At 43.2% G+C, this 27,490-nt stretch overlaps 1 protein-coding gene across 16 annotated transcripts in view; it reads left to right on the top strand.

Annotated features, from left to right (window-relative positions):
* Positions 1–27,490, top strand: part of SRCIN1 (SRC kinase signaling inhibitor 1) — a 183,990-nt gene that overhangs the window by 23,842 nt on the left and 132,658 nt on the right. For 6 of the 16 annotated variants that reach the window (XM_061589051.1, XM_061589050.1, XM_061589052.1 and 3 more), the window contains exons 1-2: positions 7,381–7,418; positions 12,301–12,324. The exons of 3 other annotated variants lie outside the window; for them this stretch is intronic. In XM_061589051.1, the coding sequence (XP_061445035.1) occupies positions 7,416–7,418; positions 12,301–12,324 (27 nt within the window). In that variant the 5' untranslated portion in view covers positions 7,381–7,415. Of the gene's footprint in view, positions 1–7,227; positions 7,419–7,650; positions 7,747–12,300; positions 12,325–13,031; positions 13,063–27,490 lie in introns of those variants that run through there. 7 more of the 16 variants (XM_061589043.1, XM_061589035.1, XM_061589041.1 and 4 more) reach the window with 5 other exon arrangements.

The following is a 27,490-nucleotide window of genomic DNA, read 5'->3' as shown; positions in this document are numbered from 1 at the left end:
ACACGGCTGTCACACCATCTCATCTTTACAACAACATTATGAGGTAGATCAGGACCGGCTGGGAATCAGAAGCTGGTCCAAGATCACCCAGTGATTTTCTAGCCTGAGAGAGGATTGGAATCCAAGTCTTCTCAGTTTGAGTCTGGCACTCTGTCCACTACACTACATGAGCTGTTTTTTTTTAAAGTAATGTAAAAGAATAAAAGTAATGACAAAAATCCCTGTTCCTATTGATAAAGATTGGGACATGTGTCTACCCCACTCTCAATATTACAAAATCAAGAGTGCCAGTGAATGAGTTCTTACTGGTATCAGACATATTTTGGTGGACTCATTAATTGGAAACCCTCTCCCCAGATCTGTGATTTCTCCAGCTGTACATTTTCAGTGACAGAAATGTTCTTGCACATGCTCAGATGCACACTTTATTTCACAAACTGCAAGGCTAAGTTCTCGCACTGAGAATGGGGCAGAATCTTCTTAAGCCCTTTCTCAGGCTACGACTTCCCTGCCCCCTGCCTCCAGGTTGCTTCCCAAGGGTCAGACCAGAAACCTCTGATATGTGCCTGCATCCTTTGGTCATACTCCATAACCCCCTAATTGTCTTTGGGAAGGAGGACAGAGGGAATATTTTTATATGACTCCATAGAATCTCAGAAAATCTGTTTTTTCTTTTCCCACCTCCATGCTCCCCCATGCATAGCAGTGATAAAAGCTTTGCCTCCCTTACCCTCCATTAAAATTTGTGATTTCCAGTTTTGAACTTGTGTTGCAAATTACTTGTAAAATGTTTCTGCAAGGTGATATGTTTTTAATGCAACAGTTGGGCAGTGTGTGGAAACACCTCCTGGTGGATGGGATAATCCAGCAGAATCAGCAGGCGCCTTAGGCCTAGTTCTCACAGAGATAGGAAATCAGTGTTTGGACTATACCATTTCAGACTCCATTTGGGGGCTCACGTGATGCACAGTGTGCAGGCAACAGAATGACATAGTAACAGACCATCCACCACAGAATGCACACAGAAGATTCCACTTTTGAAAGCCATTTTATTATTTTTTTAAATTCCTGTGTTGAACGCCTCCTTGCATCAAAAAAAACCCTGAAAGTAGAAAACTAGCAAACAAGTGAACAGAAAGAACATTCTCCTTGATGTGCTAGCTTTTTTCCTGCATGGAGGCTTTATTGTTTTTCTTTTTACTCAAAGGAGCATTCAAAAATGGCATCTGCTGTTTGCAACTTGAAGTGGTGCAGTCCACTCTACCACCTCAGGTTTCTGTTATGTTACTCTGTGGCATGTATAGACTGACCTGATTTAATCTTCCTCCAAATCTCTGCAAAAAGAAAACTAGCATGTTAGGGAGATGACTTCCCATCTCCCCGACATGTCTGCTTTCTATGGGAGGAGCACTTTTTTGTGTGAAGGGGCATCCAATCATGTATGTCTCCATGTGAAGGCTTAAATAAGCCACTCCATTGGTTCTGTTGAGAGACCAGCAACATTTGATTCCTCCTCTCCTTGAATGTTTCAATTCCAACTGGTCTTTATAAAAACTTTGTACAGTAATTAAGAAATAGTGCCTAAGGGTTTTTCTTCTTCCTCCTCCTTCCCAATCTCCTTTCCTTTTGTGCCAGGTCTTTTAGATTGTGATCTTGTAAGCAGAGACTGTCTTATTATTGATATTTGTAAGCTGCTCTAGGAAGCCTTTTTTGGTTGAAGAACAGGGTAAAAATGGATAAATAAAACTACATTGTAGACTCCTCAGTGAGAAGTTGGCCTTTGTCAGCTTTTTATTACGGCATGATTAATATGTGTTGCTTTTAGACTGTACCTCACCCTTGTTCTACAGGTGGGGTACAAGTATGACACATAATACCCCCCCAAACAAATAACATTCATACAGCACTGCTCAGGAGTTAGCTAAAATATAAAACGTTTGAGTACCACACTCCCATTCTCTGCCCCAGAGAGCTTACAATACATTTTAGGAACCCAGGAAGCTTCCTTGCACTGAGTCATCCCATTGGTCCATCTAGTTCAGTACTGTCTACACTGACAGACAGTGGCTTTCCAGGATTTCTCCCAGCCCTACCAGAAGTTGCTGGGGATTGAACCTGGGACCTTCTGCATGCAAAGCAGATGCTCTGCCACTGAGCTACGGCCCTCCTTTAAAGTGGAGAAGGCTGAGTGCTGCAGGAAGGAATTAGGGATTGATAAATGAGTAGTGGGGAAACAAAGGTAGAAAGGGAGGGGGCGGGTGGCAGAGGGGGAGCAAATGAGACAAGGCTGAAAAAGAGATGTTGAAAGGCTTTGCTGAAGAAGTGAACTTAGGAATAGTTCCTTTTAATAAAGAGGAGAGGAAGAGAGAGAAATAGTTTGGAGGGCCCTTAATGGCCCGGTGTTCACTTGATCTTGGCTGCTGTGTACAAAAAGTAGCATGAGGACGGTTTAGCCAGCCTTCAACAAATGTTCCAGCACTCTAGTTCCCAGCTCCTGGAAAACAATTGATGTAGATCCGCATGGCTGGAGGAAAAAAAGGGGGCATCTGTGTTGTTGGCTTCAGGATGGCATCTGGCTTGTCCTCTTGTGGCACCCTGTAAACACAAGCTGGCTATGTGCTGGCATGGTACCTGCTTCATAACATCCAATTTCCATCGATGCTTCATCTCACCGGATTTTTTTTTCAGGACTACACAGACAGAGATCTGGGAAATAAATTAATTCCGGGGTTTGGGATTTTTTTTGATAAATGTTTTGTGGCTTGGATCCTTCTGTTATCTGTATTTCCTGCTGTACATGCATTCTTTCGATAATCTTTATAAGAATCTTATGAGATAGATTTCATCATTATTATTAGAGCTAAAGCCAAAGGGGGCAGGGGGCTTTTTATGAACCTTGTCAGCAGCATGTAAATTAAAAGCACCCACCTTTGGGTGATTTTTTTTTCAGTGATCATTTTGCAGCATCATGACATCATCCTGTTCATTGTGTGACTCTCTGTTGGCTGGGACTGTCCATGTGACTGACTTTGGCAGCATTGCTTCCATTCTGAATTGGCTTCATTTGCCCTCTGTTGTTGGCATATAGCCAAGTCTGATTGGTTATATAGCTTCATAATGTCATCCTGTCAACCAAAAGAACAAACACTGTCTTGGTTTTTAAATCAGAGGAGGACAGGCTATTGCAGAGCGAACAGATACAACATAAAACTGGGTGGTATTGGTGGTGAGATCTTGGGGATGATTCTAGGGATGTTATTAGTATGTTCCCATTTTCATGTATGAAATGCCTTTATTCAGATCTGTGTGGCAGCCATGCTTAGAATACCCTGTACAGTTTTAGTTGCCAGCCACCACATCTCAAAAAGGATATCGTAGAGCTCAACAAGGTGCAGATAAGTGCAACCACAGTGATAGCTGGAATCACTCTTTTATGAGGAAAGGTTGTGGCATTTGAGTTCCTAGACTGAGGGGAACATGACTGAGGTTTTTATAGAATTATGCATGGTATGGAAAAAGGGAATAGAGAAAAGTGTTTCTCCCTCTCTCATAATAGAACTAGGGATCATTCAAGGAAGCTGAATGATAGGAGATTCAAGACAGACAAAAGGAAGTACTTCAGAACATAAGAAGAACCCTGCTGGATCAGGCCAGTGGCCCATCTAGTCCAGCACCCTGTCCTCAGAGTGGCCAACCAGATGCCTGTGGGAAGCCCACAAGGAAGACCTGGGTGCAACACTCTGTCTACTTGTGGTCCTCAGTAACAGGTATTCAGAGTAGGGCTGCCAGGTTCTTGGCCTGAGACTGATCCTGTATCTTTAGGAGAAGAGAAAGTCAGCCAAGTGCAGGTGTTCTTGCAATGTTGTAATGAGAAAAACCACAAGGTGGAATTCTCCCTCCCCCCTGCACAACTTTTAAAGATACAGAAGACCTCTTAGTTGCCAGGCCCAGCCTCCAAGAAGTCTTCTGTATCTTTAAAAGTTGTGGAGGGGGGAGGGAGAATTCCACCTTGTGGTTTTTCCCATTACAGAGTTGCAAGAACACCTGCACTTGGCTGACCTTCTCTTCTTCTAAAGATACAGTATCAGTCTCAGGCCATGGATCTGGCAACCCTAATTCAGAGGCATGCTGACTCTGACAGTGGAGGCAGAACATAGCCATTGTGGCTGGTAGCCATTGGTAATCTTATCCCCCATTAATTTGTCTAATCCTCTTTTAAAGACATCCAAGTTGGTGGCCATCACTAACTCTTCTGGAAGTGAATTCCATAGTTTAACTATGTGCGGTGTGAAGAAGATGTGATAGCCACCAACCTGGATGTCTTTAAAAGAGGATTAGACAAATTAATGGGGGATAAGGTTACCAATAGGTACTAATCATGATGGCTAGCATACGCTGCCTTCAGGATCAGAGAGAGAGAGAGAGAGAGAGAGAGAGAGAGTATGCCTCTTAATACCATTTGCTGTGATGAACAGCAAGAGAAGAGGGATTTTCTCTTCATGTCCTGCTTATTTATTTATTCTATTTCTATGCTGCCTTTTGGCCAAAAGGCCCTCAAGGTGGCTCACAAACCCCCCCACACAAATACAAAATACACATCAGGAAAAAATACAGTGCACAAAAATTTAACTAACAAAACATTAACGTTGTTAAGAAAACAAGGTTCTTTATAGGCCTGGAGATAATCTGTCCTTAAAATGTAGTACTGCCTGTTTGTGAGCTCCCCAGGGACATCTGGTTGACCATGGTGAGAACAGGATGCTGGACAAGATGGGCCTTTAGTCTGATCCAGAGGGTTCCTCTTACACTCTTATGAAATATTGGGGAGTATGATATTCGTGTCTGTGACCTACAGTCTCCATGCCTCCTTGGTTTGCATCCCCCAACAGAGTGATTTATAACAAACAAAGAATGCATTTTGCAGCCCACCATTGATCCCAGTTGCTTCTGTGATGACCACAAGAAAAGTCAGCCATGCCAGCTACAGTCTGTGGTAAGGCATTAATGTGAAGCTGGATTACAACCTTCATCAAAGTGCTGGTTTTGACCCTACACGGCATAGGACCACAATACCTGTTGGAACGCCTTCCCTGTTATGAACCTGCCCGTACACTACGCTCTTCATCAAAGACCCTCCTCTGAGTTCCTACTCATAGGGAAGCTCGGAGAGTGGCAACGCGGAAAAGGGCTTTTTCTGTGGTGGCCCCTGAACTGTGGAACGATCTCCCAGAGGAGATACGCCTGGCGCCATCGTTGCTATCTTTTCGGCGCCAGGTTAAAACTTTTCTTTTCACTCAGGCTTTTTAATATGTTTTAATATGTTTAGTATACGCTGACACTGTTTTAATTTTTAATAATTTTAACTTTTATATGTTTTATATTGATACATGTTATTGTATTTTTGATGTTTCTTGTCTTGTCAACCGCCCAGAGAGCTTCGGTTATGGGGCGGTCTATAAGTTTAATGAAATAAATAAATAAATAAATAAATCATCCCTGGCCATTGGCTGTGCTGACTGGGTTGATGGGAGTTGGAGTCCAACAGTGTCTGGAGGGTCACAAGTTTCTCAACCCTGCCTCAAGGGGAGGGTATTAGCAAATGACCGGTGGTATGGACCTGCTGAAAGCGGCAAACAAGAGAGAAGTTCTTGGGGGATCCTATACTGATGAGCGGGAAGCAAGAGGGCAGCTTTTATGGTGAGAGCCAGCTGTTAATTCATAGAAGGTACCATTTGGACTGTGCTGATTGGACAGTTGTAATACTTGCTTGGAATATTTGTCATGCAGTGATTTTAGAGTTGCAAACTAGACATGATAGCAGCTGCCATGTTTATTTAAACCCAGGTCTGTCCCAATCACATATAAAGCAGGGGTGGGAATATGATTTTTAAAGCAAAAGGGGAATAATGAACCAACTTCTGTCCTGAGCATCCAGATGCTAACTAAGAACTTGTACCTGAGCTTGCTTATTTTCTCCTCCCTACCAACCCATTTTTCTTTGGTATTGTGTCTCTTATTGTAAACCTAGTTTGCAGTGACCTGTGAGCTACTCTGGGAGGTTTTTTTGTTGTTGTTGCTAAAGACCAGGATAAAGTTCTTTAACTAAATGTTTAAATAGATAAAAGACTGAAGGATTTTCTAGTTTGACTAGTTTGTGATGACTGGGTTTAAGCTGATGATAAAAGCATGGAATAGCCAGGATGTGCTGCTACTGTCCAGCCTTTCCATATAATTCATGCATATGATGAGAACTGGTGTCTCATGTTCCGTAAGCATCTGATTTAGGATGTGTGTGTGGGGTAGAAACAATTTTTAGAGTGAGTGGGAGCTGAATGCTCTTCAGAGCCCCTATTTCCTTCCTTTTCCCTGGTTCAAATCTCATTTCACCTGTGAACAACCTAACTAGCATTTATACTCAGCCCCCACTTTGCAATATAGGGGTTATGCTGCTGCTGCTGCTAATTATCTGACCTACATAACAGGGTTCTTAGGACTACCGTGAAATGCTTAGGAATTGTTGTTGTTGTTATTTAAAGTTCAAAGGGTGAGCATTGTATTTTTATTTTGCCTTTCTTTTATTTATTTCATTTATGCAGCAAAAACACAGAGTTTCCAGCAAGAAAATATCAAACAGGGAAAGAAATCAGAGAATCTGTATATCCTAGTATGTTGAAGAAAAATATTCCATCTTGACAGAAATTTATCCTGTCTTTGATTCTGTTCTCTAGATCTAATAAAGGATGTTAATTTTGCTATTAAAGCATAACCCCAAATTCTATCATACCACTCTGTAATAGATTGTGTATTAATTGAACTCCATTTTCCAGCATATACAATTCTTGCTGCTGCCAGTAGGTAAGAAGCCCGTTCCATGTGATCTTTCCTTATGGCACTTTCCAAATAATTTGGCAACAACAACAAAAGCCCACTGGATGCAATGGGACTGCATATCCCATCATTTTATTCAGAAGGTCTTTTACCCTCCTCCAATATTTCTTTGGAGCATTGTGTTTTAGTGGGTAACTAATCTGTATTAAATTATCCTGACTGTGCACCCTTAAGGGCAATTTGGGAATGATCAGTCTGCTTGGGACCCAGTTTACTTTAAAATGTTGCATTCAGCTTTCTGTTTGGTCTTTGTTGTCATGGTTGTGCTTGAAATTTAATCAGCTTTGTTACTTCCTGGTCACAGTTCCCGTGGCTCTCTTGCTGAATGGAAACCAGGGAGAATGGAGCAGGGAGCTGCTTGGGTGGGAAGCCATTGCAGGGCTGCCTGATGATCCTCCCTTATCTGGACCCTGCACCTGCTATTATGTCAGGTTCCTGTTGCAGCAGGATATAGTTTGCTGAGATGCACATTCCCCTCCAAAGTTTGAGAGGTGATCACGGATACCTGAGAAACTTATGGTACGGCAATGGTGAGCAAAGCCAGCATTCAAAGATCAGCACACATGCCATCAGATTCTGGGATGGGGGGAAGTCAATACAGTAACCGGAAAGCTTTCTGCAAAAAAGAAAACATGTTTTTGAAATATTGAGAGTCCTCAAACCTGTCTCTCCAAAGCGGGTTTGTGTAGAAGTGGGGTTAATTTCTGGAATAATCCACTCCAGGCTTTGCATATCTGGTTTTCTAAGTGGTGAACCATCAGAGCAAAGCATATGGACATATGCAGGAAATGTACTGGAGCCCTATCATGGCTCTCTCACAAGCAATTTTCTGAATGTCATTCATGTGCTTAAAAAAAGGTAAGCCAATTTTCTGGCAGATATTTCTTTTTGGCAGGTGATTTGGAGTCATCATAGTTGAAATTATATTTCCTTATTCTGAGGCAGGATGCCTAATTCCCAGGCACTGGAGCCAAAACAACAGGGGGATGGCCTTGACCTTCTTGCTCACTGTTGAGTTTCTATGGAGTTCCTGGCTAGACACTGTTGGAGACAGCAACATGCTCTAGGCTGGATGTGCCTTTCCTCTTACTGCAGTGTGGCAGCTTCTATTTTATATATGCTAATAGGAAACCTATCAGAGTAGACATCCTTATATAGCCAAAACTGCACCATCCATGCACAAGAAGGAGATTTCAGCAGGCTTGGTGGTGCTCCAAAGTTTGAAGATGTATGAAAGAACCCTTAGATTGGAGGAGGGGACCTATGACAGAGAAGGAAAGAACAACTGTCCAATGAGGATATTGAAATAGAATGGGTTTGAAATAGAAAAACGGAGGAGGAATGGAATGGATTTCTGGAACCCTGAACAGGAGCATTCCCTACTGCAACATTTTGTTGCAGCTCCCCACTTATATTCTTAAGAAATACACATAGGACATGCTCAAAATCTCTCTTCTTTTTTAATTTTCAGTGGTATGTGAACTTCAGTCCTTTCACTGGAAGATTTTGGGTCTTAGCTCTGACTCAGGCTGCCCAGAAACAGATCCTCAGTTGGCCTGTTGTTTTGTAGTCATGTGGATATGCTTCATTCCTGTTTGCAATCTGCTCTTCAGCCTTTGTCATTCTTCATATCGTCCTTTCCGCACCATTTGCCTTGCTTTTATCGGTGCTAATAAGGCTGTCATTTTAAATCCTCTCACATGCCCTTATCTTCTTTTGATTCTCCCATACAAACGGGGGATATTAATTGTGCCTCTCCTTCCTGTCTTCCCTTTGAAAAAGCAAATTATTTTGCTGATGTCATCACCACCCTAGCCTGCTGCAATGCAATTGATTTCCCATGCCAATAGCTACACTGAAAGGTACACACTGGATAGCTGCAGGGGAATTGTTGATTTCCAGTGCAGAGGTCAGCAAATAGCAAGCATGTTAAACCTAGTTAAATATCCTTAAATCAGGATTCGATCACCCAGTCCTCACCATTATTAAAACAGAAATAGCTTGCCTCAATCCATATTTTCCTTCAAGTCAGGAATGCAGTATGGATTTCCCCTTAGATTGGCTGTGGACAATGTGGGTGAGTGTGAATATTTTCCCCACATTTGTAAGAGTGCTAGTACCTCGAGCAATTCAGCATGGTGCAAACAGAGTGCTATCTCATCCAATCAATAGGGTCTAAACAAATCACTATCTTTTCCGAAGACTCACCTGCTTGCAAAGAAATACCCACCACTGACAGCTCCATACGACATAACCCAAAGAATACAAGCACAAGACAACAAGGCCATGAATATACACAATGCCATTTAACAGTACATTTCTCAAAATAGCCTATATGCATATGCCCTATTAGTGTCACTAGTGACTCACTTTTTTTAGGCCTCTTCAATATGTGTTTATATTATACGCGCAGGAGGATATTTTTCCATGGACAGACAAACAAGCAGCTCTCCACTTGCATTCTGAATAGATACTGTCCAGAATAATTGATGTATGATTTTAGCATGATTTTTTCTGAATAGATGATTCCAGAGTTTAGGAGGGCTTTGATGTTGTCTGGACTCAATGGCCTTATAGGCCCCTTACAACTCAACTGTCCTATTATTTGATGATTCTATGTGCACAGCTAGTCTTTTCCTTTGCCTGCTGTAGAATTCCCCTGCAATCTTATACACACTTACCAGGATGACTTACTTCTAAGGAGATATGTGCAGAATTGCACTTATAAATCTGGTATCCTCTAGGACAGATGTGGGCAACCTTTGGCCCTCCATATGTTGCTGAACTACAACTCCCATCAGTCCTAGCAAGCATGGTCAGTGGCGAGGGATGATGGAAACTGTAGCTCAGCAATGTCTGAGGGCCAAATGTTTCCCACTCCTGCTCTGGAAACATGAAAGAATGTTGTTGTGATCCTAAAGAAGCATACAATATGTGGCATTAACCCTTTATTTGGACCAATTGGTATTTAGGAACTTGAAATGTTTTGAGTCTTTGCTGAATCAATTTGTTGTTGCAGGATAGGTCACCAGAGGCTTGTGGTGTCTACCACCACCTCTCTCTTTTTGTTTTATAAATGTGTCAATCGGTTGATCAGGAACTGGCACCTGCAAAACTAGGCCGAAGGCAGAAATCAGTGCAAGCTCCCAAGTCCTACAGCCTCACAGCACTCTGGCCTATTTCTGCTCTGTTCTTGGCTTCCAGCGTAAAATTACAACAATGTTCTTTCTTCTAGGGCTCTTCCAGTCTGTGGTTATTTCCACAGTCTGTCACATATCAGCAAATTCAGGTTGTACAATTACAGTGGGTTGTAATTACAGTTGACCCACTTTCCCCAAATATCTGACATTTTGAGATTAGAAAAGCAACAGGGAAATACACTGGAATGTGTGGGGTGACAATTGCTTTGATGCATCATCATCTTCCCCATTGGAATAAATGGGACTTAAAAGATGCTTGATGTTGCCTGGATTTTGCCCTGTAGTCTGTTGTTGTTGCTGTTGCTGTCATTTTTATTATTATTATTATTATTATTATATCTTCTTTCATGGTTATGTGCTCCTCACTCTTTCATCCCCAGTGAGAGGTCGTGCAATGACTCAAGTTCCCAGGTTCAAAAGTTTCCTCCTCCAGAAGTTTCAGAAACTCACAAGTGTTGTTGGGCTCAGGTCCTACTTGTGGGCTTCCCAGAGGCATCTAGTTGGTCACTCTGAGAAGAGGTTGCTAGACTAGATGGGCCGTTGGCTTGATCCAGCCCAGGACTCTTCTTACGTTGCTTTGGCAAACCTTTATCTCTCAGTCTTAGCCCCTTATTTGTACTATGGGGATGATATGACAGGACTACATGGCTGCTTTGAGGACTACGGCATCAGAAGTGCTATATAAACGATGACAATGAATTCTTTTTTTTTTTAAAGAGCAAAGAGCACCAATAACATTACCTTTCTCCTCCTAATTGGCCCACCATTCCAAGAAGCTCCTTGCTGGATGCCTGCTCCATTTTTCTGCATACTCAGAGCTCTGCTGGTTTCCTTTACAATTGCCTGCAGCAGCATTGCCAGCCCTCGACATATACCCCTTAGCAAGGCTACTCACTCAAGCCATTAGGTCAGGGGTGGGGACTTTTTTCCCCCACCCAAGGGCCGCATTCCCTGCCAGGCAATCTTCCAGAGCCTACATGCCAGTGGTGGACAGGGCCAGGAGCAAAAGTGGGTAGAGCAGCAACTGTGAATTTTCACCTTTATACAATAGGCTAGTATCTAGACACTCTCACACATCCCTTTCTGTCCTCCCTCAGGGAAGCGAGGGGCATTATCAGAGCTCAAGAACATATTCCAGTCAGGCAAAAACACTCAAGAAGGGTGCATGGCAGGCCTACGAAGGGGTGTGGCCTGGGGAGAGAGGGTGTGGCCTGTGAGAGTCCCGAGGGCCTGGAGGGCCACATTTGGCTGCCAGGCCTGAGGTTCTTCTTCCCTGCATTAGGTGGTTACAGGATCTTATGGTATTAGCTCGGGTGAGCAGATATATAGAGCTAAAGGTAACAGTGGAGGCTGGTGGTGCTGATGTCAGAGGGGCAGTGACTCCACTCTAGGTTTTAGTCTGAACTTTCAAGTAGCTAGCCAATGTGCTCAGGACCTTGGACAGATCCTTTAAAGTTTGGACTAAACCCCAGTGCAGATTCACTGACCCTCTGACATTGGAGCCACCAGCTTCTACTGAAAGGTAACGTGTACTTGGCATTTATTCTTGTTGATTGCACTCTTAAATCTGCTTCAACTGTCATCTTCTTATTAGTCAGGAGTTAACCCAGTATTGCTACAGGGAGGCAATTTTATCATCATGATGGATATAGCCCAGCCATTACAACAGTCTGTGTGCCCAGATTTCAGGATGGAAATGAATGCCTGGTGCAGATCTTGCTTCAAAGAGTCAAGCCTTTTTTAGGCAGTGGAATAAAATCATGCAAAATGAGCAACTGCTTCTATATGAAGTTTCCAAATTTGCATGATATTTGCTTCATTATTTTTGTTTAACAATGATGCACTTTAATTTATTTATGGGTATGGAGATTGCCCCAGCCTCCCCTTAATAAAAACCCTTGACACCTTTGTATTTTGTTTCTTTTAAAAAAAAATCCACTTTGCAATGCAGTCTCACACCTGTACCACTATTGTCTATCTGTCTAAAAGCCTTTCTATATAACACTCCCTACCATACCTATTCATTTTAGCAAATTCATTGCTTTTATTTTTTGTTTTAATTAAAAAAACACCATTGGGAGGGGACTTTAAACAAACTAACTTAAAAACAGTAACTTCTCACACAGTTTAAAGTCAACTGTTTTCTCAAAACAGAATCTTAATGGTATTTTTTTCTTTTTTTTCTTTTTTTCCTTTCTTTTTTGTTTGTTAGCAACCCAACTACTGGAGCTTTAAGGTCAGTACTTCCAATTTTTCCCCACCCCCACGCTTTGGTTTAAAACAAATTGCATGCGCTTCCCCCCCTTTCTCTGCATCTTTCTGTACGTGGGCACAGGTGTGTGTGGGAGGGAATTGGGGAGGTCTGCTCTGCAGCTTTTACCCTCTTTTTCTTTCTTGAACCATATTTCCTATTTCTAAGAGTTGATACTCCCATTAACTTCCCCAAACACAGGAGCCTTCCTGGAAGTTGCTCTAACAGCTGGAAATGTAAACCAGAATTTTAAGTAGGGTGCCTGGGCACCAGCAAGGGGCAAAAGGGGGGCAGCCTCCCTCCCCCCACCAATGAAGCATCATCTCCAGATCACCAGTTTTCATTTTTAAAAAAAGAGTAAGGGTTATATCTAGTGTTAGTCCTACGCAGAGTAGACCCACTGAAGTTCATTACTAGGGCTGCATTAGGATCATTAATTTTAATGGGTCTACTCTGAGTAGGGTTAGCATTGGAGACAACCCTAAGTTCTTAGCATTTGTAGAACCTGAGATATGAAGAAAATATACAAGCACTATTCTTCTCAATTTTTTCTTATGAGAATCTAGCCTGTTCTCCCTTTGAGAGTTTTATTTTAACCACTTCCGGAAAAATCCCTGCGGATGCCCATGATAGGGTGTCATGTGCTCTACTTTATAGGGGACAACCCTCTGTTTGAAGGCATCCTCTGTGTGAAGGTTTGTCCAATCCAAGTCTGGTTTAAAGGTAAACCACCCTAATAAGGGAGTTCTGCAGGGGCCTTGAAGCTGCCCGTCAACAGGTAGCTCTTGGACAGCAGACTGAGCAGATACACAAGTCACCTGGTCATTGTCTTCTCCATTACGGTGAAAAGTATTGTCCTTGTATTTAAATTATACTAATTACATCTAAATTTGCATCTAGGAATACAAATTAGCACATGCAAATTTGATGCAATCTGTATCTTCTTTTTTGGTGATGATGCATAATTGGCCACCCTGAGTGGCTGAGGCCAAGGGAGGTCACACAGAGATGGCATATTTGCATATTCCTCCTGACCAGCAGTGCCGTCAGGGCAGGACTGTGGGGCAGAGGTCCAGACCCTCCCTCTGCAGAATGCACATTACCATTGGGGTAGGTGGGGCATCAGGCCATCAAGTCCAGAGTCTAAAATGACCTTATTGCATCATTGGTCTAGACTTTTAAAAAAGGAAAACAGCCTTGGGAGGCTGCCATGGCAGGCGAGAAGGGAAAACTTAACCTTGTCCCCTCCACCAGCCATTTCTTTTCCCCCTCTAATCAAAACTTCTCCCAGATTCTGCCTCCCTCCCAGGGCAAAAAGAAGCTTGGTAACCACCTCTCCTCCTCCTCTTCCTCCTCCAATAAATCTCACAACATCTTGAAGCTGCTTTTCATTATTATTGTTGTTATTATTGTTATTATTATTGTTATAATAATAATAGTAATAATAATAGTAATAATAATAATAAATGCCAAGAATAAGTTGCACACACATCTGTGGAGTAAGGTCTAGTTTGGCCAAAGTGCATGATTATTCTGCAGATTTAAACCACTTTCCACACTGTTTAACCTGACCTGCACACACTTCTGTTCAGGAAAATGCTGTGCCAGGCGCCCAGTCCCCTCCTGGAGTCCACTGTTTGTGGGAAAACAGTTCATTGCTCTGCATCCCACATGTGGATACCTACAGAGAGACCCACTGCATGTGGGCAATAAAGGAATCCTGAGTGCATTAGCAGAGCAGAAATGCAGTGTCTGTTTCCATAGCATATACAGAGGAAGGCTGCAGTTCTGATGCACAGTCTTTGCTACTAGAGAAAATGAGGAATGAGTGGAAATGTTTGACCACTGACTCCTGTTGGCAGGTGTTGCAGAGCTCCTTACTGCAGCCATGGGAATCATGGCAGAGGAAACCCTCCTAACAGTGGTATTCCAGACCATTCCAGTCTGGCATCAGGCCTGGACATGGCCTGGAAACTCACCCTGATTAATGACATCTGTCGGGAGAGAGATAAAGAGAGTGTGATCCTACTCATTCTCCTCTCTCTCTCAGCGGTTTTGATACTGTTGACCACAGAATCCTTCGGGAGCATCTCAGGGAGGTGGGGGCACTGTGCTTCAGTGGTTCTGTTCATCCCTCCCCAAGGTCACTTCCAAAATGTAGCTATGGGAGGCTACAGTTTAGCACAATGGGAGCTGTTCTGTGGTGTTCTGCAGGGTTCCATCTTGTCCCCCATGTGATTTAACATCTATATGCATCAATCTGCAGATGACATCCAACTCTATCACTCTGTTCCATCTGAATCAAGAGAGGCAGTTGAGGTACTGGACCGGTGCTTGGAGGCAATGATGGGATAGATGAGGGCCAATAAACTGAGGCTAAATCCTGAAAAAACAGCGGTGTTATGTGTTCAGAGTTCTCATGTCTGGAAGGTGGGGAGATGGCCTGTTCTGGATGGGGTTGCACTCCCCTTGAAGGAGCAGGATTGCAGCTTGGGGATACTCCTGAATCCAACATTGTCACTGGAGGTTCAGGTGGCCTCAGTGGCTGGGAGTCCGTTTTCTAGCTCTGGCAGGTTTGCCAGGTTTGGCCCACTCTGGACAGAGATGACTGGGTCACAGTACTCCATGCTCTGCTAACTTCCAGACTGGATTATTGCAATTTAAATCTCACATAACCCTGTTTTAAAACAGCTGCATTGGTTGCCAGTTCATTTCTGGGCCTCATTCAAGGTGCTCACACTAGTGTTTAAAACTCTAAATGACTTAGGTCCCAAATATCTGAAAGACCGCCTCCTTCCCGACAGATCTTCTTGGGTAGAGTTCAGCAGATGGGCCCTTTTGGTAGTTCCACCACCCTCACAGGCTTGGGGTGGTGGTGGCCCAGGAGAGGGCATTGTCTGTGGCAGACCCAAAGGTGTGGAACTCCCCACTGAGGTGCATTTGGAAACTTCACTGTACAGTTTTTGGTGAATGCTGAAGATGCACCTTTCTACCCTGGCCTTTGACACCTGAGATGGATATTTTTAGGACCCACCCTATTTTGTGATTTTAGGTTATTTTAAATAGTTTTAATGCTGTATTTTAGAATTGATGTAACCTGCCCTATTATTATTATTATTATTATTATTATTATTATTATTATTATTCCTGCTGGGAGTAGCCATTGTAAAACTTCAAAATGGGGTGTTAAAGGAACAAAGCCAGGCTGGCCATAGATTTACTGGCTCTTAGACTAGCTCATTTCCTGGAGAGGGGCCCAGTGTGGCCCCATCTGCTACACCAGCCTGATGCTAGTGCAGAAAAGAAAAGGGGGTAGGGTTGCCTACCACCTTCTGTCCTTGCTAGTCAAAGTGTGGATTTGGTGGAAAATCTGCCACTCTGCAGCTTCCTCACCCTCTCAGGATTGCTCTGCTTCCATAAGAAAAAAAAATCCCTGCCCTGAGGAGCTTACCATCAAATTGTGGTGGTGATGGTGCAAGGGGAGACAGTGACAGGGAGAGAGGAAGCTGCCTTATACCTGGTTCATCTTGGCTAAAATTGTCTTGTTCTGCCTGGCTGTGGCTCACCAGGGTCTCAAGTTGAACATCTTTCCCTTTACCTAATAAAAGGGAAAGGGAAAGGTGTCCCCGCACTTATAGTGCGAGTCGTTTCCGACTCTTAGGGTGACGTCCTTCCCCAGCCTTTCTTTACCCCCCAGCATATCCCGGGTACTCATTTTACCGACCACGGATGGATGGAAGGCTGAGTGGACCTTGACCCCTTTTACCAGAGATTCAACTTCCCCCTTCTGTTGGAATCGAACTCCGGCCGTGAGCAGAGCTTCGGCTGCGTACCACCGCTTACCACTTTTATCACTGGAGCTATGTTCCTTCCCCAAGGAGAGGCAAGGGGAAGAAAACCATAGGCAGGGAGAATGGGAACAACATTGTGCATGGGGAAGTAGATGCAGAGGCAATACAATGTGAGGATAGGTGAAGGGTGCTCCAAGTAGAGATGGGGGAGAAATTCAATTCACATTTGAAGGCGAACGTACCTAATTCACACTGGAAAAATGAGAAACTGCAAGTGACAGATTCACTAGTCCCTAGCTCTAAGACAGGCAGTGTGCATCAGTGGGGATATACAGTTGCAGCAAAGTCTTGCATGTGGTTCTAATCAAGCGCAGCACCTTCTTCCATGGGAATATCACTGCACCGCTCCCTTGGCTTCCAACTAAAGAACTCTTGAATAAGGCTCTCCAGAAAAGATCTCTAAGTGTTCCTAAGATTCTAAGGCATGACAGCTAATCACATTTCAAGCGAGTTTTTGAACAATTGTTCTTTATACAGCAGCATCAATATACACAGTGTTTGACAAGAGTTTCTTAAGCAAAATGCCTGATTCCTGACCCCTAAAGGGTTGCAGTGTAAATATCAGCAGTGGAGGTGAAAGGCTGGATAACAAGGGAATGCAGGGTGAGGAAATGTAGCTATGTCTACTTAAGCTTCATTTCAGTTGACAATGAGCATTAAATGTGTGGGGTTTAAATATGGGCCACAGATGTGTCCTTGATTTACACACAAGTTTGACTAACTCTGACAAAATCATATGGATGGCCCTGTCAGCTCAGCAGTTTCTGCCTTTCATAGAGCTAATAGTCCCAATCAAAATACCTGTTGGGTATGATTTAAGTTGGATTCCTATGTTGAGGATGGGGTTGGACTTGATGGCCTTATAGGCCCCTTCCAACTCTGCTATTCTGTGAGTCTATGAATACATCCACAAGACATTTTCAGGAACAATCTTTGTGTTAGGGGGAAAAAAGTTACATAGTGAGCAGCTTGCGCTTTAGCAATGGGTTTGATTTGGGAAATATATGGGGAGGGTTGATGAAGGGGGCTCCGGTTAAAAGTAGGGAATGCCAATACCTTCAAATATTAAGACCCGGGGAAAAACATTGATAAAAAAAACTTCAGGGATGATCTGAAATGTTCTCAAGCCTTCAGTCCTTTAGTAGTTGTCTTTCAGAAATCATTTTAAAATGCAAAATGTGGTTTGCCTCCAAGCAAGCTTTGCTGTCAGATTCCTGAATTGCAGAAGGGGAAAGAATGGATCCTGCAATGCTAGTGTCAGCCTTAGATGGTTTCTTGCCTGAAGCAAAAAAAAAAAGTCAAAATGATGCTACTGTGCTGTGTTCCAGATTTCTTTTTAGTTTTTTAAAAAACACACACGAAGACAGATTAAATGCCAAAAATAAAATAAAAAATGGCAGCCCTTCTATGTTGCCTGAAGCAATGGATTCATGTTGCTTCACAGTACGACCAGCTCTGTTTTGCACCCAAGGGCTTAATTTCCCCTTTTTAGCAGTTTGGCAAGAAGGGATAGGAATAGCACCCAATATCTCCATTGCTGCTGCTTAGATTGGCTTGACTGGGATTTCACGTTCCAGCAAATGTGCACTGGCTACAGGATCCATTTAGCTCTTGTGTCCGGGTGAACAAACCCCTTCCCGTTGTCCTCTGAACACCCAGGAAATGGCCTGCTGATGCACTTATCTCCAGCAGGGACTTGCAAAACACATAGGCACACATTTCAGCATAGGCTGTGATTTATGTGCATATGTGTGGGGAGGGGATTAACATAAATTCTGTGCCACCTGCACTCCCTCCTTGTTGATACAAAAACTAAACTCAGGAAGCTGCTTTATCCCAGGTCAGGTGGGGGAATCCCATTTGAGAATGCTCCCTCCCTAGGCAAAATATTCTCCACGCCAGTAGTGGTCAGTGGAGCATCCACTGTTGTCAGGTGAACTTCAGGTCCCTTTGTCCCACTTCAAATTCTATAATCCATCATCCACTCCAGTTTGGTACCCAGTGGCCTTTTGGTAACCTAGCAACTGCAGTCCTAGCGACAGAAGAAAGGAATATAATATGGGACACCATTTCCACTGCTTGCTAAAATTGTTAAGAGTTTTTATTCTTGCTCGATTTGCTTTTGCATGGGTTTGTATGTGTATACATATAAGTGCAATTCAGATAGTTTCTGCATTACCTTCGCTGCTTGGGAAATAAGTGAGAGCTCTGCCTGTAAGCCTCACATTATGTTTTGAGACCTCTCTTCAGAACCTCAAAAGTTCAGTTGTGGGTTGTAGCTGCCCATTGTTGAGTGAAAAGCACTCTGTACATGTCATCTTATTTACTTTTGTCATGCATCTCAGGCGAGATATGAATAACAGATTTGAGGACCAAGCTATAGTGCAAAGGTGGAGAACCTGTGGCCTTTTAGATATTGTTGGACTTCATTGTTGGCCATGCTGGCTGGAATCCAACAACATCTGGAGAGCCACAGGGTCCCCATACCTGCTGTAGTGGAACCCTGAATCTCAGACCCAAGTAAAACTACCCCTTGTATACAAAAACAACCCCTTGTAATTCAGTGAGTAGGGAAACACATTCCATTCATGCCTAGAGGAACATTTCATTATTGAAATGTAGCTACTGCTCACTTCAGTTAGGTCTGCAAAGAAGAATTTCCCAACATATGTTGTTCCATACCGAATACTAGAAAAAGGGATACCTTTTCGATTTTCTACCTTAAGCATCACAGCGTCTTGGACTATGAAGCATTAGTAGACCAAGGCCTCAGAGGAGGCAGCTTCCTTTTTACCTTGCAGATCTGTTTGTTTAAACTCCTCCAGCAGGCTGGGGAGTTTGCTGAACTGGCACTGTAAGCATCAGAGATGTTTGCTGTAATGAGTCAGGCAAATATCAGGCAGTCTTAGTGCCTATAATCCTCTGCCAAAATGCAGCCAGTGTCCTGAAGGCCAGGCCTGCCAGCAGCTTTGAAAAACATCTGTGCCTTCTGTGCTGCTGTTTCTTTTGCAGTTGCTGCTGTTGCCCTCCGAATAGTTAAATGAAAGGTTACGTTTTCCTAAACCTGGCAACTAAGGCATAATCTCAGCCAAGCTTCATCCCCAGAAACTTTTGGATGCCATGGCTTAACTTTGAAATAACAAAGGAAACAGTGCATTATAACATGTGCAGAGTGCATTCCCCTCTCTTTTGAACAGCCAGAGTACAACTGAGATTATGATCAAGAGCTTCTATGTCAGAGGGTCTGGTGTGTGTGATTTTATATGTATATAATTTGTTTTGGATTATTTTTCTAGTGAAAAAGTAATGTTGATACCACTGGGTTTTTTATTACAGCCTTATTGATCTAGAAGCCTCTAGACATGCAAAACAAGTTGAACCAAGCCATCTGAACTCTGATCTTACCTGGGACGCTGACTGTCTCCCATATCACTTCAACCTGTAAAGGCTGCTTCACACATGAAACTTTCCCTGCATGTGTGTATGTGTGCATAGGCCATGGAATGTACAGTAGACTTCACATGTAGCTATTATAAAGTTATAGGAGTTTGCAAGATGCGCAAAAGAGATATATCTGAACTTCAAACATGATGGTGAAAGCAGGGTTGGGTTTTTCCCCTCATACTTACACCTATGTAGCGATAACATAATAACTGCCAATATTGGATCACACTAACAGTCTATCTAGCCCAGCATTCTGCCTCCAGCAGTGGTCAGCCAGATGTGCCTTTAAAGCTCACAAGCAGAGCATCATGGAGGCAGCCATTCCTTGCTGCTTACCTCCAGTGTCTGGTACTCATGACACATGATAGCTGGATTTCCCCCTCAAAACGTTGAAGGTGATTTGAAAGAGAGATCACTAGGAACATAGGAAGCTGCCGTACACTGATAAAGATCATTAGACTATCCAGCTCAGCATTGTCTACACTGACAGGCAGCAGCTGTCCAGGGGTTTCACACGTGAGTTTTCCCCCCGCCAGACCTAAAGATGCAAGGGATTGAACCTGGGGCCTTCTTCATGCAAAGCATGTGCTCTGTCACTGAGCTATGGCCCTTACTTCTGGTAAACATGTTTAGGAGAGTTTTTCACTGTTTAAAAATATCTGAAAATGTGTTTGGCACAGGTGACAATGGGACAAAATAAATGGGTGAAAAATATACCAACCCATCATCAAACCTTTGAAAACTGTTGTCTGTCTTCAGCCAGACATCTTTTGCTTCTGAACATCGAGGTTTCATTTAGCTGTCTGGGCTAAAAGCCATGAATAGACCACTTCACCATGAATATGTCTAATCTTTATTTTAAAGCCATCTAAGTTACTAGAGGCCATCACTTTTCACTACCCCTCGTGCTAACAAATGCCATATGCTCAGTATACCTGGTGTGGTGGAGTACTTCCTTTTGTCAGTCATGAATCAATGCTGTCAGTCCTTTTCACTGAGTGACCCTGACTTCTTATATTGCGAGAAAGCGGGGGAAGCATCCTCTTTAGTCACTCTCATCCTAGCGAAGCAGCCTTTATTCATTACCTCTTGATGTGTAAAGAAACCAAAAGACTGAAATGTGTTTTGGGGAGGGCCTTTACAGGTAAAGGCCTCTTCAGGCACTCAAAAGAATGTGTGAGGGCTCAAACTTAACTAGGGACATGGGCATCCTGCCCCAGCCTCTAACATCCCCACATGGGCCAGCCCTGCCTCCCTCCTGTCCTGGATATCCATGCATGGAGCCCAGAGTTCTGAAGGGGCATGCTAACCTTCTTTAGCTGGACCTCTTTAGAATCTTTCCTTTGATTGGGAAACCAGATTACACAGAGTTCTTGATTATGAGGAGGATTCTGAATGCAATTTGAATCCCTCTGTAGAAGGTCAGGGGCAATGGCAGATATTGGGGGTAGGGGCAGCCCACATGCGCCTGTGCCCCCTGCCCAGTTTGAGGCCATGTGCTTTCTTTTGAAAGCCTGAAGAGGGCTTTTGTGGCTTTGTGATTTCAGTGGTGGCCTCATATGTGTGGAACTCATTCCCGAGGGATATACATTTGGCCCCTTCTTTATCAGCTTTTAAATAGGCCTTGAAACCTCTTGTGTTTTACTCTGCTTTTAGCTAAAGGTAATGATGGGTGAATCTGTCAATTTCAGTTTCTCTCAGATTCTCATTCATTCAGTCTTCAGTTCTCCACCTGAGTTTGTGATCTTTTAAAAAGGTTGTCATAAAAATTCATAAGTTTCTCCTGATGTACATATTTTTGAAATCAATTTCCCCTAATATAACACATTTTGGTATGTTATATTCACTAATATATGCACACTTTATTCTAGTATGTGCATTTTTGTATACATTACTTGGCTGGAGCACTGCATTGCAAAATTCTGAGAATTTCAATAGATGACTGTGTATAAATTTATGTATTGTTTCAGAAAGTGCAAATTAAGTAGGTTTGCCTTTAAATGCAAACTGAATTAAATTTCTCTCTCCCCCTCCCTCCAGCTAAAGATGTGATGTTGGATCTTTTATTGTTTGGATTACTCAACAAGGTGTTCTGCAGATGCTGTTGGACTCCAACTCCCATCATCCCTGACTATTGGCTATGTTGGCTGGGGCTGATGGGAGTTGGAGTACAACATGCAGAGGGCACCAGGTCAGCTACTCCTATTTTGTGTACTGTTGCTGTCTCAGTTTTAAATCATTGTGTATTGTGGTAGTGGATTTGCTAAACTGGACTAATCAAGTGTTTCTAGACTGTTGCTTTTGTTTTATAATCTTAATGTGTTGATGTCATCTGTATTGTCATTTTAACTTTGTCCTTAGGCTTTTTATTTATTTATTTATTTATTTATAGAATTTATTAGTCGCCCATCTGGCTGGCTGTCCAGCCACTCTGGGCAACGTACAACATAGGCATATAATACCTAGACATTGAAAATCTAAAAACAATGAAGATAAAATCTAGCCCACCCCAAAAGCCTGCCTGAAGAGCCAGGTCTTCAAGGCCCGGCGGAAACTCATCATAGAAGGGGCATTGTACATAGGAAGGGAGGACTTTGGATCTGAAAGGTGGCATGAAAATACTGGTAAGAGATAATAAATAAAATATAAATTGTGTGCTAAAAGTACAAACCTGTGCAGCTCCTAGCATAGGACAGCTGATTTAATCCACACAAAATAGCTGAGGCAAAGCAAGGGCTTTTGCTCTGTGAGTGAAGCAAAGAGGTTTGCTCTCATTAGCTTCTTCACATATGTGGTGCATTCTCTTGGTCAGCCCAGGGTGTTGCTTCCTAACATGCACCCTTCTTTTCACCCCACATGCATTAGCCAAGGGGGTACAGTTTACCCACTAATCCAATTTTAACATTACTCCTGTTAACGTCGAGATTGGAATTAATTCTGGGTTAATCGGGATAATCCTGAGAAAATGCTGAGCATTTTAAACATACAACGGATTAATTGTTAGCCTAAGCGACACACAGGTTTAAAAGAATACTGAAATTCAACAGGGAGATCTAAGCTGGGTGAGAAAGGCCAAGGTAGGGTGGGAGTTAGAGAGGTCAAGGGCAGGAAGAGGTAGTGATTTTTGTGGAGCATGAGGCAATCACTGCTTGAAGCAACAAGCTTGAGGCAATCGCTGCTGGGTCAGAAATATAGTAGTATCAAAGCTTGTCAGGGGCAGAAGGGTTCCTGAATGACAACGAGCATCCATCTGTTTCTCTGAGCATGGCTCCTTGTAGTAGGCAGGATTAAACATTTGGCTTCCTTTGCAGCATATGGGCAGGCTTGCTTACTCATGATGTCTGAAGCTCTCTGCTTATAGAGGACTATGATCTAGGATTGTATCAACCGATCTATGGAAGTTGGCCGGAAGATCCTACTCAGGGTTAGCTCAAGTTGGTTATGGTGCCAGAGGTGGAAATGGCAACTCCCTCTCCCACCAATTTACATGGCACTTGATCCATTGGGGAACCTCTTTTGGAAGCCCCATTGAAGTGAGAGGGAGCTGGGCAAGATAATTCTGGGCAAGATTGTGTCCCATGGGCCAGATCTGCTTGTCTCCCATTCCACATTCAAAATATGAGGCAGCCATTTCACCTTGCCTTATGGTACAGCCATCCCTGATTGACATCCAGGCAGGATTTTTAGCCCTCAAAGTAAATGAGAGTTCAACATCCTCCTGCTCCAAAATTTGAAACCGACTGGCAGTATTCATGGCATCTGACCTCCCCTCCGCACACACTTTTCAGCCATGCCCGCCATCCTCAGCCCTCCTACTTGTAGCAATTCCTGGAAATCTATTTGGGATGTTATTTGAAAAGTCCAGTTAGAAGGGTACTGGTTTTTCCAACACACTCTCAGTCACCAAGGTGAAGCCAATACGAGTGAACATTAGGTTGACTTTTAGAATCAGATTGCTCTCTGTTGAGCTCCTAAGATGCATCCAGCAGTGAGTCTCTTGCAGCTTTTCCTGCCTCTGCTTTTGTCATGCAATCAGCCTCTTGCTGTCCCAACAACTAGCTGCACAGGCTTCCAGTTCCAGACAGAGGTCACTTCTAGAGGACCTGTTTTGTGAGCATCCGTCAAGATATGCTTGCACAGAGTTTGCGGGGAGGTTAGATGACATTGGCTATATTTGTCGAGCGTTCATTCTGATTTGTTTGCAGGGAGGTTATACGATGCTGTGCCAAGCAAGCGTTACCCTACATTCTCTAGTGCATTTTCCTGTCATTGTCATTATTATTGCAACAAAATAAAACAAAAATTATGATTTTGGAGGAGAAGCAAGTTTTAATCCACAAGGGAACCAAATCACCTTTAATTGCACAATCTGAATTTAACAGTACGTGCTTGAATCGCAAAATAGTGACAGTCTGGAAGCACCCGTATTTATTTATTTATTTATTGCATTTATATCCCATGTTTTTCTCCAAGGAGCTCAAAGTGGTGTACATGATTCTCCCCTCCTAATTTAATCCCCACAACAACCCTGTGAGGTAGGTTAGGCTGAGAGGCAGTGACTGGCCAAGGTCACCCAGTGTGCTTCATGGCTGAATGGGGATTTGAAGCCTGGTCTCCGGGGTCCTAATCCAGCACTACCCCCTCCCCCTGTACTCCTGCCAAAGAGCTCTACTCATTCCTGGTGACAGGAAGAATAAAATACTGAATTTAACCTGGAAAAAGAGATGAGGGTGTTTGGATTTCTCATAGTTAGCTGCAAAGGACAGCTGGCAGGTGCAAAGATGTTGGTAGCTGTATATGCAGTAGAGAGCTGGCACCAGTGCCTGGCATCCTTGGGCAGCTGCCAGGTCTCCAGCACCCTGGTAGGCTCCACTACTCGTGTCTACCCTGGCATCCCCTTTATTTTTCTTTTTTCTGGCCTGGAGCTCCAAGCAGTTCTGGACAGCCAGATCTCACCACCATTTTAATTTTCCACTTCTTCCCTGATGTTAGCATCTCTCCGGGCTCTGGGGCATTGTGAGCGATTAAAATAGTGACCGCTGCCACCACCGGGTAAGCCTGCCATGGCCCCCTGACAGAGAAAGGGAACACACCAGTGAGCACTTTGCCCAGACCCCGCAAACCTAAGCCAGCCCTGTTGTGTATACAGTGGAGGGGAGAGGAAGGGAGGAGTCAGGAACAGTGCTGAGAATACTGCTAAAAGCTTTGAAGCAAGGGTGGGGGCCTTTTTTAAGCCTGAGGGCTGCATTCCCTTCTGGGAAACCCTCCAGGGGCTATACGCCAGTGGGCGGGGCCCAAGGCAAAAATGGGCAGAGCAATGAATGGACATGTTTACAGATTAGACTAGTTTCTACACACAATCACATACCCTCTCTATCCTCCATCTAGGCAAAGAAGAGTCACATTCCAGCCAATCAAAAACACTCAAGGAAGGGGGTGGCTGGGAAGGAGATGTAGCCTGAGGAGTCTCAAAAGCCAGATAGAGAGGCCTTGGGGGGCTGTATTTGGCCCCTAGCCTGAAGTTCTGTGCCCCGTTTTAAAGTTTCAAATGGGGGGGTCAGAATGCTGTCAAGAGGGAACCAATACTTCCATTTTAAAGTAGAGATGACAGTCATTGGGCCTTTCAGAGAGCCCTGTCAGGAGCTCTAGAAAGAGCCCCTGTTTTCCTAAGTGCGTGGAGACAGGCTGCAGTTGCTTATTAGTGAAGGAATGACACTCTGTGAATGCTCAGAAGCACTCTCCTTTATTCTTTAATTAACTTCCTCAGTATAACTAATAACCAACAGAAAGAAAATAAAAGCTAAAGCCCCTTCATTGCCCCAAGGGCAAAACTGTAATGCCAAAATTACTAAACTGTATAGATAGGGAACACTGCCAAGTGCCAATAACAGATATATCACACTATACAACATATATTGTATTCCTTCACTTCCACTTAAAAAAAAAATCATGACGGCAGGCTGAAAGGGGGTGTTGGTATTAAGTGGGTGTGGTTAAAACAAGAGAGGTGGGGCTACAGTACTTATACTTGTACCCTTGATGGTGGTGGCGTTCTTCTTTCTTAGCCATTTGGAGTGTAATGGGTTGTCTTGTCCCCCATGCTTTGTAACATCTACATGAAACTGCTGGGAGATGTGATCTGGAGGCTTGGGCTAAATTGTCATCAGTGTGGGCGCTCCCCCTCTTTTCCATCTACTAATCCTAGGGCAGCTGTGGAAATCCCAAGCAGGTGTCTGGAGGCGGTTTTGGCATGAATGAGAGCAAACAAGTTGAAGCTTAAGAGAGGTACTGTGGGCTGGAAAGTTTACTGATCTGGATGGAAGTTTGCAGCCGGTTTTGGATGAGGTTGCACTCCCTGTGAAGGACCAAGTTTGAAGCTTTGGAATTTTCCAGGACTTGACACTGTCTATGGAGAAGGCACAGATTACATTAGTGGCCAGGAATGCCTTTCCCCAGCTTAGGCTGGTTCACCAGCTGTGACCCTATCTATAGAAAACAGACTTTGCCTCAGTTACACATGGCTTTAGTTACATCCAGACTAAGTTTATTGGGAATAAAGCACCAACACATGTTATAAGTGACCTGAACCAGTCGGGGGAGATAGACAGAAAGGCAATCTGTTCTTCTTTCTGCTGATTCCTCCTCTAAAGTGTTGGTTGTTTTTATAGGCTTTGCTCCTCCCCTTCCTGACTTTGTTCTCACTTAGTAATGGCTCCCTGAGTGTAGGCCACCAGCCCTGTAGCCAGAGAGGGACAAATGGGGCACTGTACACCTAGAGCTGCCCTTTGCACCCCCTACATTTTTGGGGAAATTGTCTTTTTAATTTGTGATATGACAGACAATGACAGTCTCCATTTAAAGAATGACAGCTTATTTGAAGAACATGAAAATTTAAGAATAGGACCCTCTGAAAAATTCAGCGAATAAGGCAGAGTGAATGCAAAACAAAAGACTTATCTGGAACAGCCCCCCAAAGTCTGATCACCCAAGACTTTCCCTGACTGAGAGTAGATCACAATCACCCTATAATTACTTAAATATTCTGGAGGAAAAAACAGCCAGTGTAGTAACATGACCCTTGAAGAGTTAAATATAACTTTCTATTATGGGATAGAGTTAAACTCCACCTCTTGGACTTTCCTTTGCTCTGTTTCAGTTTCAGTTATGTTCTATACACAGCCATAAAGAAGCATATTTGTTTACCTGCAGTAAGAACCTAAAAGTTTGTTTATTCTGCAGTTATTATGGTGAGTAGAGCAGGATTGGGTGCTTATTGTTAAAGGGTGAAATAAAAAGCTAAGTTAAAGTGATCTTAAAAAATATCTACACTATATCACCCTTTATCTTTTAAAGCGCTCACTACCATCACAATCATAGTAGCTATTTTTTCTTCTTTTTCTTGAGTGCTTGGCAAAGGAATGAAACAGCCCTAGAGGAATAGAAACACTGGTGTGCACACTGCAGTTAGCTGGCTGGCTGGCTACCTGGGTTGTAATTCAAACCTAATTTCTGTTTTTCCCAATGCATGCAGCTCAACATGAAGCTTTTTCAGGGTTCAGTGACTCACAAGCATATAGCAAATTTGGTTTTTCTTGCTTTTGAAAAAGAAAGGACAGCTCAACTTAATTTTGATTTTAAAAAATTACATTACTTTAATTCTCAAATATGTTTATTGATCCGGTGACCATTACAAACAATTGAACAAACATTAAAACCAGTTGCTCTATGAACTGGTAATCAGCAAGCATTTTAGCCCTAGTGTCAATAACAATGCGTAAAAATTTGGCAACATGACATAGGGAGTATTATAGTTTAAACATACTTTCAAAAGAACTCCATCAACTCATCCAGGAAAC

This window comes from Rhineura floridana, chromosome 11 (genome assembly GCF_030035675.1).
Source record: "Rhineura floridana isolate rRhiFlo1 chromosome 11, rRhiFlo1.hap2, whole genome shotgun sequence".
Taxonomy (NCBI): domain Eukaryota; kingdom Metazoa; phylum Chordata; class Lepidosauria; order Squamata; family Rhineuridae; genus Rhineura; species Rhineura floridana.
The sequence above is the reverse complement of the archived record's forward strand: the minus strand, read 5'-3'. Positions and strand labels throughout refer to the sequence as shown.